Below are 11910 nucleotides of genomic sequence, written 5' to 3'. Positions count from 1 at the left end.
AATTTTTTCAATTTTTCGGAGTCTCACTATGAGATGGGGTTTATGTTGCCCAAGCTGGTCTTGAACTCCTGGCATCAAGCGATCTGCCTGTCTTGGCCTCCCAAAGTGTTAGGATACAGCTGTGAGCCACCACGACCAGCCCCACCTGATTTATTTATTCATTTACCTAGCCATCAAACCATTATTGAAATACCTCCTGTCAGCCCACCTCTGTGCTGGGGACACTGACAGCCACAGTCCTGCCTTCCTGGGCCTCACAACACTATGGGGAGAGAGACTCATCTCCAGACAGTGACAGCCCAAATGGGGAAGCCCAGAGGACTGACAGAGCTCCCAAGCCGACTCTTAAAGGGTCAAGAAAAGAATGGGGAAAGGCATTCCAAGAATAGGGAACAGAATGTGCAAGGACCCAAGGACAAGAGACAGTGTGATATGTTGGGGTAGTTTTTCAAGCCTCATTTTACTTGGTAGATAGTGTGAGGAGTTAGTGGTGAGATATGAGATTGAAAAGAGGTTGGCAGTGGCCAGATCACTTGGGGCTTAACTTTGCCCTGAGAGCACTAGGGAGCTACAGATGGGTTTTGAGCAGGGGAGGGCCCTGATCATATTCATGCTTGACCTCTCTAGGCCAAGTGCAGTGGGTCACGCCTGTAATCCCAGCACTTCGGGAGGCCAAGATGGGCGGATCACCTGAGGTCAGGAGTTTGAGACCAGCCTGGCCAACATGGTGAAACCCTGTCTCTACTAAAACTATAAAAAAGTAGCCGGGTGTGGTGGCAGGTGCCGGTAATCCCAGACACTCAGGAGGCTAAGGCAGGAGAATCACTTGAACCCAGGAGGCGGAGGTTGCAGTGAGCCAAATCGTGCCATTGCACTCCAGCCCATGTGACAAGAGCGAGACTCTGTCTCAAAAAAAAAAAAAAGCCGGGTGCAGTGGCTTATGCCTGTACTCCCAGCACTTTGGAAGGCCGAGGTGGGTGGATCACCTGAGGTCAGGAGTTCGAGACCAGACTGGCCAACATGGTGAAACCCCGTCTCTGAGCCGAGATGGAGCCATTGCACTCCAGCCTGGGTGACAGGGTGAGACTCTGTCTCAAAAAAAGCAAACAAACATAAATAAAACCTCTCTACATGCCAAGTGAAAGGTGGAATCTGGGAGACCAAGAGACACGGTTGATGTGGGGGTGGGGGAAGGGCTTGGGTAGAGGAGAAGCTTGGATCAGGGCTGCGGAGAACAAGGAACTGAGAAAGAGGAATTCCAGGTGGTCGAATGCAAAAGACTTGGAGGCTGTAAGCGGGGGCAGAGTGAAGTAAATGGTACACATTTAGGAAGACACCCAGGTCTGTGGCCTGGTTGACTGAGTGGACGGCAGAGCTAGCCCTAAGGTGGGGATGCAAGAGAGGGGAAGGATTTGGTGTAAGACGTCAATCTCATTGTAGGATTATTTTTTCTTTCTTTCTTTTCTTTTTTTTTTTCTTTTTTTTTTTAGAGAGACTGAGTCTGGCTCTGTCCACCAGGCTGTAGTGCAGTGATGTGAAAAGTGCTGGGATTCTGGGATTCCAGGCGTAAGCCACCATGCCCGAACCATTGTAGGATTTTTTTTTAAGTGTGAGATGCCCTTGGGACACTCTAGGGAGAAATCGTAGAGGCCATTGACTACATGAGACTAGAAAGATCTATGATGGGGCTGGGTGGCTTCAGCAGACATGGGGAGCACTGGCTATGAGTAGGAGCTGTTGGGATCAGGGGGAGACTTTGGGTTACGAGTGGATCACTGGGACACTGGGGCACTGTGGGGATCAATACAATTTGGGAATCAGAGGTAGGTTTTGGAGGACAAGTGAGGTTGTTGAAAATAAGAAAATCATGGAAATATACATTGGAGGTTGGTGGAAAATATGAAGGATGTTTGGAGTTAGCATTAATCAATAGTGGGTCAGAGGAAGTCCCTTGAGTTGTGTGGGGACACAGGGATTTGGCGGGTCACAAAGGGTGGGGAAGAATGGTAGCAGATGCTGTGGTCATTCAGGGATTTGAATATGTCAGTGGGAAACACTGGAGGTCAGGGGAGTGTATATTGGGCGTCTAAGGAGAGACCAGGGTCACCTGGGGTCGGCTGTGACTTCATGGGAAGGCTGGACTATGGATGAGGGCTTCTTTGGTGGGGGGGGGGGGGTCCCTCCGTTGCTAGGCAAACGGTTCCCAGGGCGCGGTTGCTAAGGACTTGAGCTTTCTAACTGGCCACGCCTCTTTCCATTGCGGGCTCCGCCCCCGCAGCCAACCACAAGTCGGTCACAGGCACAAAGGCCGCGCCCACCTTCTCGCCCCGCCCACAGTCCCAGCACCGTTACCCGAGCGACCGCGGGGGTTCGTCCCGCCTCCGGACCTGGGTGCCAATCGAAGAGGCGTTGCCCGGGCGACGACCCCACCTTTTCCGGTGCGGGCCCGCGGCTTCCGGCAGGGGGCCCGGCTGCGGGCGGCAGTCCGGCAGCGGCGGGGCCCGGGGGGCGCCCAAGATGGCGGCGGGCGGCTCGGAGGGCGGCTCGGGCCCCGGCGCCGCCATGGGGGACTGCGCGGAGATTAAGTCGCAGTTCCGCACGCGCGAGGGTTTCTACAAGCTGCTCCCGGGCGACGGCGCCTCTCGCAGGTCGGGTCCGGCTTCCGCCCAGACCCCGGTGCCGCCTCAGCCACCGCAGCCCCCGCCCGGCCCTGCCTCCGCCTCCGGTCCCGGCGCTGCAGGCCCCGCGTCGTCTCCGCCGCCCGCAGGCCCCGGACCCGGGCCCGCGCTGCCCGCCGTGCGCCTCAGCCTCGTGCGCCTCGGGGAGCCCGACAGCGCTGGGGCTGGGGAGCCGCCCGCCACGCCCGCGGGGCTGGGCTCGGGGGGAGACCGCGTCTGCTTCAACTTGGGCCGTGAGCTCTATTTCTACCCAGGCTGCTGCCGCCGTGGGAGCCAACGGGTGAGCGGCGTGCATCGTGGGGCCCTGGGTGCTGAAAGGATGGAGATTCCAGAGAACTGATAGATAGGAGGGTCCCCGAATTGACATGGGGCCCCGAGATAGACATCCTAAATGTGATGGACGTCGTAAGGCGACAGCATTGGAGGGAGTACAGGATTCTGAAATGTGATGAGAGGCCCGCGGGGTGCTGGGCAGGCATCTTGGAGGTGATGGGGGAAATCCCCTTTACATCCGTTATGCGTAGGAATTCTGGGATGGTGACTGTTGGACATGATGGGGTATCTGAGATGAGGTGGGATCCCCCGGGTTCTGGGGTGGCAGGCATTCTGCAGGTAATGGGGAATCATGAAGTGATGGAAGCCCAGAGGTGATGGAGAACCCAGTATTGCAGCCTGGAGGTGTTGGAGAGGGGTCTTGAGATTGAGCCCAGGAATGAGGAGAAGTCTAGAAGTGATGGGGGCCTTGAAGGTAATAGGGGATCCAGAAGCTGAATGGGATTCTAGAGAAAATTGGGGTCTGGAAGTCATGAGGGTCCTGGAGGAGATGAGCGTCTGGAAGCTGATGGGAACTCTCAAGGGGATGAGAGGCCCTGGCAGGGGAATCTGCAGGTGTGATTCAGGACATCTCTAAAGCGATGTGGTGAGAACCCTGGCCGTTTATGGTGGTCCCAGAAATGATGGGGATCCTTCAGAGCCCCGAGGTAATAAATGGGCCTAAAATGTGAGAGACCATGAGGTTTGACGGGTCCCAGAACTGTGGCGGTTTAGGAACTCCAAAGTGAAGAGAATACTAGGATGTTAGGCTTTAGAGTCCTGGAAATTTGGGTGACCTCGAGGTTTGGGGGTCTTGGAATATTGTGGTACTAGGTCTCAAGGGAGTTGCTGAGGTTATAGGATGGAGTGGTGAGGCTAAAAGGAATCGGAGCTTAGGAACTGTGTGGACCCAGAACCCTGATGATGTGGACAAGGGTGTCTCTGAATTAGAGGGGACCCAACTTTGGGGAGGCACTGTGGTCAAGGGGGATCCTTACCATCTTTTTTGCTACTCTTGTCTGTGATTTGGGTCCCCTTCCTGTCTGTGGTTGCCCCCTCCTTCCCAATCCACCTACTCACCTCCCCACTTCCCTCTGGGTTCTAACCCTGCTTCCTCTTAGTGGTTTCCCCCAACCTCAACATCCTCTTCCTTCCCTTCAGTGGCATACACCATTAACTCCTTTTCTCCCACCCCTCAAGTCCATTGACCTCAACAAGCCAATTGACAAGAGGATCTACAAGGGCACCCAGCCCACCTGCCACGATTTCAACCAGTTCACTGCTGCCACCGAGACCATCTCGCTGCTGGTGGGCTTCTCAGCGGGTCAGGTGCAGTACCTGGATCTCATCAAAAAGGACACCAGCAAGCTGTTCAATGAGGAGGTGATTGCAGCCCCCAGAGCCCCCAACTTCTCTGCCTTCTCACCTACCCACTATATGCCATTAGGATGCAGCTGCCTGGGGAACAGTGTAGGCCTGAGAGGGGCAGGACCAGGGAGAAATGGAGAATAGGGTGACAGCAGCTAATGACAGCTGCACTTACTTTACCCAGGCCCTATGCTGTGTTACTCCTGTGCTGAATACCTTACTCCTTGAGTTTTCTTTCTTTATTTTATTTATTTATTTATTTTGAGATGGAGTCTCCCCTGTCACCCAGGCTGGAGTGCAGTGGTGTGATCTCCGCTCACTACAAGCTCCACCTCCCGGGTTCATGCCATTCTCCTGCCTCAGCCTCCTGGGTAGCTGGGACTTCAGGCGCCCGCTGCCACGCCCGCCTAATTTTTTGTATTTTTAGTAGAGATGGGGTTCACCATGTTAGGATGGTCTCGATCTCCTGACCTCGTGATCTGCCCACCTTGGCCTCCCAAAGTGGTGGGATTACAGGTGTGAGCCACCGTGCCCGGTTCTTTTTTTTTTTATTGTAATTGTAATTTTTATTGTTTTTAATTTTTTTTTTCTTTTTAAGGCAGAGTCTCACTCTGTCGCCCAGGCTGGAGTGCAATGGTACAATCTCGGCTCACTGCAACCTCCGCCTCCCAGGTTCAAGCAGTTCTCCTGCCTTAGCCGCCTGAGTAGCTGGGACTACAGGTGCACACTATCATACCCAGCTAATTTTTGTTTTTTTTGTTTTTTTTTGTTTTTTGAGATGGAGTCTCGCTCTGTCACCCAGGCTGGAGTGCAGTGGCGCGATCTCGGCTCACTGCAACCTCTGCCTCCTGGGTTCACGCCATTCTCCTGTCTCAGCCTCCCCAGCAGCTGGGACTACAGGCGCCCACCACCACGCCCAGCTAATTTTTTTGTATTTTTAGTAGAGACGGGATTTCACTGTGTTATTCAGGATAGTCTCGATCTCCTAACCTCGTGATCTGCCCGCCTCGGCCTCCCAAAGTGCTGGAATTAAAGGCGTGAGCCACCACGCGTGGCCAATTTTTGTATTTTTAGTAGAGATGGGGTTTCACCATGTTGGCCAGGCTGGTTTCAAACACCTGACCTTGTGATCCGCCCGCCTCAGCCTCCCAAAGTGCTGGGATTACAGGCGTGAGCCACCGCGCCCGGCCATTCCTTGAGTTTTCATCAACCAGTGGATACAGAAGTGTGCTGCCCATTTTGCAGATTAGAGAACTGAGGCTAGTAAATAAGTCGGGACTTAGTTGATGCCCTTGCTCTTTGAGTTCTGGGCTCTGGAGGCTTTGGATTCAAAGCCCTGCTGCACCGTTTACTCACTGTGTGACTTTGGGAAGGTGACCATTCTCTGAGCCTCACTTCTCCTCCTCTGCAAAATGGGATTCCAGTTCCTACCTTGCAGGACCGCTGTTGTAGAATCATACATGGAGATTGCTCAGTCCTGGGCCAACTTGGCCTACAAGGAGATACCAGTAAACGACCTTATCCACGGGCAGGGACTGCTCTTGGCTTCTGTCTCATTCTCTCTGGTCCAGAGGAGGTGTTCCATAAATATTCTCAGAATGAGTGAATGGCTGAAGGGAATGAACGGAACAGTCAGTGGATTAAAAATTCATTAGCTCATCCATTCACAAATAGTTTTTGAGCATCCGTTCTGTGCCAGGCACCGTTCCCAGCACTAGGGATATCACATCTCAGGGCCCTGGACAGGAGGCCCTGCCCTTTTGGAGCTTTCAGTCTAGCTGAGGAGACAGACAGTTAATCAAGTTAAGTCTTCTTGTGTCAGCAGGTGATTAAGGCCTGTTTAGAAGAAGCAGTGGAGAAGGGGCTGAGGGAAACTTGGAGAGTTTAGTAGGGTGGTCAGGAAAGCCCTCACTAAGAGGTGATATTGAAATAAAGACCTGAAGGAGGCAGGTGAGAAGAGTTGGCTGGGGAAGGGCATATTTTTTTTTTTCCTGAGATAGGGTCTCTGTCGTCCATGCTGGAGTGCAGTGGTACGATCTTGGTTCACTGCAACCTCTGCCTCCCAGGCTCAAGCAGTCCTCCCACATCAGCCTCCTGAGTAGCTGGGACTACAGGCGTGCATCACCACAACTGGCTAACTTTTGTATTTTTTGTAGAGACGGGGTCTCTTTATGTTGCCCAGGCTGGTCTCGAACTCCTGGGCTCAAGCTGTTCTGCTTTGGCCTCCCAAAGCGCTGGGATTATAGGCGTGAGCCACCACACCCAGCCAAGAAGGACATTCTGAGTAGTGGGGCCAGCTAGGACAAATGCAAGATTGCACGGAAGCCGTGTGGCCAATGCAGTTACTGAAGGAGAGAGGATAGTAGATTAGTTCCAAGAAATAACGGAGGGGCCGGCTCATGGAGAGTCTGGAAGGTCATGGAGAGACTTTGCCTTAGTCTTAGTTGGAACCCTGTGGAGGAGCCCTTCTCACTGGGGCTCACCTGAGCCCTGGAAGGCAGAAGTGACTGGAGTGATAATTTGCTCAGTTCTCCCAAGGATGGGAGGCACCTCATCCTGGGAGAGCAGCTCGTTAGTTGCATACACTGGCTGCCTGAGAGCATTAGGGCCTCGGGCTCTGGAACCCTGCTTGAGAGAGGCTGCGAAGTGTTCAGAGCAGGACAGTGCCAGGTGCTGGCTGATACTTCACAGAGCATCGCTGTGGCGGCTGCAGAGGACAGACAGGCCCAGGCATTGGAGCCTGAGGCCAGTCACAGCATTGCAGGCTTGGGGTGGTTGAATGGGATGGTGAGAGGAGGTCAGATTCTGGGTGTATTTTTTCTTTTTTTTTTTCTTTTGAGATGGAGTCTTGCTCTGTCTCCCAGGCTGGAGTACAGTGGCATGATCTCCGCTCACTGCAACCTCCGTCTCCCGGGTTCAAGCAATTCTGCCTCAGCCTCTTGAGTAGCTGGGACTATAGGCACCCGCCACCATGCCTGGCTAATTTTTGTATTTTTAGTAGACATTTTGTATCTCTACTTGTATTTCACCATATTGGCTAGGCTGGTCTGGAACTCCTGACTTTGTGATCCGCCTGCCTCAGCCTCCCAAAGTGCTGGGATTACAGGCATGAGCCACCACGCCCAGCCGCTTTTGGGTGTATTTTGAAGGTCGAGCCCACAGGATTTGTGGAAGGATTGGATGAGGAAAAGAGGGGCAGATGCCGAGGTTTTTTGTCTAAGCACCTGGCGGGATGGGGGGTTGTCACTCATTTGTCCAGGAATTACCTTCAAGCTGCCTCCTGTGTGCACTGCTTTAAAGAACAGTAAACCAAAGATCGCTCCCTTTGGGGAGCTGGCTTTCTGTGAAGAAATTTCCTACTTGAAGCCTGACATGGTAAAGATCAGGGGAGGGTTAGGCAGATACAGCGGTCCCCAACCATTTTGGCACCAGGGACCGGTCTTATGGAAGACAGTTTTTCCACGGACTGTTGGGGGATGGTTTTGGGATGAAACCGCTCTGCCTCTGATCATCAGGTGTTAGATTCTAATAAGGAGCGCACACCTAGATCCCTCACATGCACAGTTGATGGTGGGGTTCGTACTCTTATAAGGATCGAATGTTGTGCTGCTCCGGTAGGAGGCTGGGCTCAGGCTGTAATGCCTGCTCGCCCACCACTCACCTCCTGCTGCGTGGCCTGCCACGGACCACTACTGTTCCATGGCCCGAAGGTTGAGGACCCCGAGATAAAGGACAATTCTATGGCAAGCAGGACTGTCCCCTCGCCAAAGATGGGACATCGAGGCTCCTTGGAGCACCCTGTGGCCACCTTGCAGCAGCCTCTGTTTCCCCATGTTTCCATGACCTGGTGTCCATCTGTCTTCCCCAGTTTGGGAGCTTCTCTCCAAGGAGGACCTGGGCCTGGTGTGGCACCTGCTGTGTGAGCAGGGCCATGTCCAACGGCCTTCTTGGGGACTTCGGGTCGGGGAGAAGTTCTGCCTGGGTTTTACTGCCTTCTCCCAACCCCACCCTGTCTCCCCTGGCAGCGGTTGATCGACAAGACCAAGGTGACGTATCTGAAGTGGCTGCCTGAGTCGGAGAGCCTGTTCCTGGCATCACACGCCAGTGGCCACCTGTACCTGTACAACGTCAGCCACCCCTGCGCCTCGGCCCCACCCCAGTACAGCCTGCTGAAGCAGGGCGAGGGCTTCTCTGTCTATGCGGCCAAGAGCAAGGCACCCCGCAACCCGCTGGCCAAGTGGGCGGTGGGTGAGGGGCCCCTCAACGAGTTCGCCTTCTCGCCCGATGGCCGGCACCTGGCCTGTGTGAGCCAGGACGGCTGCCTGCGCGTCTTCCACTTCGACTCCATGCTCCTGCGCGGGCTCATGAAGAGCTACTTTGGGGGCCTGCTGTGTGTGTGCTGGAGCCCTGACGGCCGCTATGTGGTGACGGGTGGCGAAGATGACCTGGTCACCGTGTGGTCCTTCACCGAGGGCCGCGTGGTGGCTCGAGGCCATGGCCACAAGTCCTGGGTCAACGCTGTGGCCTTTGACCCCTACACCACACGGGCAGAGGAGGCGGCGACAGCAGCTGGTGCTGATGGGGAGCGGAGCGGCGAGGAGGAGGAGGAGGAGCCCGAGGCTGCGGGCACAGGCTCGGCTGGGGGCGCCCCGCTCTCTCCACTGCCCAAGGCTGGCTCCATTACTTACCGCTTTGGCTCGGCGGGCCAGGACACGCAGTTCTGCCTGTGGGACCTCACTGAAGATGTGCTCTACCCACACCCGCCCCTGGCCCGCACCCGCACCCTCCCGGGCACACCTGGCACCACGCCACCGGCCGCCAGCAGCTCGAGGGGTGGCGAGCCTGGCCCAGGCCCCCTGCCTCGCTCGCTGTCCCGCTCCAACAGTCTCCCGCACCCGGCGGGTGGGGGCAAGGCAGGTGGCCCGGGTGTGGCGGCAGAGCCTGGCACACCATTCAGCATCGGCCGCTTCGCCACACTCACACTGCAGGAGCGGCGGGACCGGGGGGCCGAGAAGGAGCACAAGCGCTACCACAGCCTGGGCAACATCAGCCGGGGTGGCAGTGGCGGCGGCGGCAGCGGTGGGGAGAAGCCCAGCGGCCCCGTTCCCCGCAGCCGCCTGGACCCCGCCAAGGTGCTGGGCACCGCGCTGTGCCCGCGTATCCACGAGGTGCCCCTGCTGGAGCCCCTTGTGTGCAAGAAGATCGCCCAGGAGCGGCTCACAGTCCTCCTGTTCCTGGAGGACTGCATCATCACTGCCTGCCAGGAGGGCCTCATCTGCACCTGGGCCCGGCCGGGCAAGGCGGTGAGTGGCCCCACGCCAGCCTGCCGGGGACCCGGCAGGACCCTTGGTGGGAAGAGGCAGGCATTGGCAGAGAGAGGGTTTTGTTGCTGTCACAGTCTCTGGCTCCATGGGGTGAGGGGAAGCCAGGGAAATCTTAGTGTCTCAGAACAAGATCTCTCAGATCTTAGAGTGAGGGGGTCTAGCCCTAGGCAGCAGGCAGCAGGCAGCAGGCAGCAGGCAGCAGGCAGCAGAAAGGGGTGGGTGTGAGAGCCAGCTGGGAGTTGGGGCGTCCAAGGCTGGCCGTCTGAAGGGCAGCAGATGGGCCCCACATGGCCAGGTCTTACTGCCTGTCACTCGAACCAAAATCTATTTCTGTTGAACATCTGTTTTTTAAATGGTGAAACTTTTTTGAGTACTTCAGGCCAAAACTCTAGGGGCAAGCTCAAGCCTGTGGGCGTGGCTGCCAGCCTGGGTCTGGGACTCAGGATCCGAGCCTCCTGCTGAAGGCACAGGCTGGGAATCCCAGGCCTGGGTTCCAGTCCCACTCCCTCTGTGACCCTGGACAAGTCACTGCCCCCTCTGACCTCCAACTCATCACCTCTTAGAACAGAGCCTGTAGGATGGGCAGTGGGTGGATGCGCTTGCCTCCTGGGTGGGCTGTGGCATTGGGAAGGTCATAGTAGGCGAAGCAGGCCTGACACCTTGTAAGTTCGGAGCTCGTCTTGGGTGTCTCAGCTTCTTAGGGCTTGGACTCAGTTGCCCAGGGTCCTGGAGGCCATGGATTGGTTCCTCAGATCCTCGGTTTTGGAATCGTAGGGTCCTGAGTCCCTAGAACTTGAGAGCACAGTCTGAGTGCCTCAGAGGCAAGAGCGGTGGGATTTGGGGAGTCTGGTTGAGTCCTAAAAGAGACTCCTCTGTCTCCCTAGTTCACAGACGAGGAGACCGAGGCCCAGACAGGGGAAGGAAGTTGGCCCAGGTCACCCAGCAAGTCAGTGGTAGAGGTAGGACTGTCCCTGAGTTGTTTCCCCAGCACCTCAGCGTCCCTCCCAAGTTAGAAGGGAGCTCCAGTTTCCCCCTCCCCTCCCACCCTCACCCTTACCCCATCGTCTCACTCAGGATCCGCCAAGGACTTTAATTATTGAGTGAAAGTGCTGACTGCCAGGACAGGAAGCTAGCTAAGATGCAAGTTCCCAGCCTAGAGCAGTGGTCTCTGGGGGGTCTGGGGCGGACCCAAGGGCAAGGCCAGGGTGGCAGCAGCTTTGGGGACTCTGGGCTGGCTCCCTCCCCTTGACCCTGGCTGAAGTCCAGGTGGTCTCTAACCCCTCCCATCTCTCCCTCTCATCTTCCCCAGGGCATCTCCTCCCAACCAGGCAACTCCCCGAGCGGCACAGTGGTGTGAAGCCATGGATATTGGGCCCCCCCAACCCCATGCCCCCAGCCTCCTAGCCATAACCCTCCCCGCTGACCTCATGGATCAACGTATTAACTAGACTAACCATGACGGATGGACTGCTCCAGTCCCCCCACCTGCACAAAATTCGGGGGCCCCCCACACTGGCCCGGACACTGGGGCGATGTAATGGCCCTTGTGGCCTCAGCCTTGTCCCCCACCCACTGCCAAGTACAATGACCTCTTCCTCTGAAACATCAGTGTTACCCTCATCCCTGTCCCCAGCATGTGACTGGTCACTCCTGGGGAGAGACTCCCCGCCCCTGCCACAAGAGCCCCAGGTCTGCAGTGTGCCCCTCAGTTGAGTGGGCAGGGCCGGGGGTGGTCCAGCCCTCGCCCGGCCCCCACCCCAGCTGCCCTTGCTATTGTCTGTGCTTTTGAGGAGTGTTAAATTATGGAAGCCCCTCAGGTTCCTCCCTGTCCCGCAGGACCTCTTATTTATACTAAAGTTCCCTGTTTTCTCAGCGGCTCTGTCCCCTTCGGAGGAGGTGATGTAGAGGACCTGTGTGTGTGCTCTGTGGTTCTAGGCAGTCTGCTTTCCCCAGAGGAGGAGTGCAGGCCTGCTCCCAGCCCAGCGCCTCCCACCCCTTTTCATAGCAGGAAAAGCCGGAACCCAGGGAGGGAACGGACCTGCGAGTCACACGACTGGTGACCCACACCAGCGGCTGGAGCAGGACCCTCTCGGGGAGAAGAGCATCCCGCCCGCAGCCAGGGCCCCTCATCAAAGTCCTCAGTGGGTGTTTTTTAAATTATCAAAACTGCCCAGGACCACGTTGCCCAGGCCCTGCCCAGCTGGGACTCCTCGGTCCTTGCCTCCTAG

At 56.3% G+C, this 11910-nt stretch overlaps 1 protein-coding gene across 2 annotated transcripts; it reads left to right on the top strand.

Annotated features, from left to right (window-relative positions):
• The first annotated feature begins 2427 nt into the window (after positions 1 to 2427).
• On the top strand, positions 2428 to 11554 carry DMWD (DM1 locus, WD repeat containing). 2 transcript variants are annotated; one of them, XM_054466226.1, is made up of 5 exons: positions 2428 to 2958; positions 4191 to 4373; positions 8384 to 9661; positions 10567 to 10641; positions 10992 to 11554. In XM_054466226.1, exons 1-5 carry the CDS (start codon positions 2518 to 2520, stop codon positions 11037 to 11039), a joined length of 2025 nt encoding a protein of 674 aa, XP_054322201.1. In that variant the 5' UTR covers positions 2428 to 2517; the 3' UTR covers positions 11040 to 11554. The 2 variants fall into 2 exon arrangements, with proteins under 2 accessions (XP_054322201.1, XP_054322202.1); XM_054466227.2 differs by lacking the exon at positions 10567 to 10641 and having other exon boundaries at positions 2442 to 2958.
• Positions 11555 to 11910: the final 356 nt, after the last annotated feature.

The sequence above is a fragment of the Pongo pygmaeus genome, chromosome 20 (assembly GCF_028885625.2).
Source record: "Pongo pygmaeus isolate AG05252 chromosome 20, NHGRI_mPonPyg2-v2.0_pri, whole genome shotgun sequence".
Classification (NCBI taxonomy): domain Eukaryota; kingdom Metazoa; phylum Chordata; class Mammalia; order Primates; family Hominidae; genus Pongo; species Pongo pygmaeus.
The sequence above is the reverse complement of the archived record's forward strand: the minus strand, read 5'-3'. Positions and strand labels throughout refer to the sequence as shown.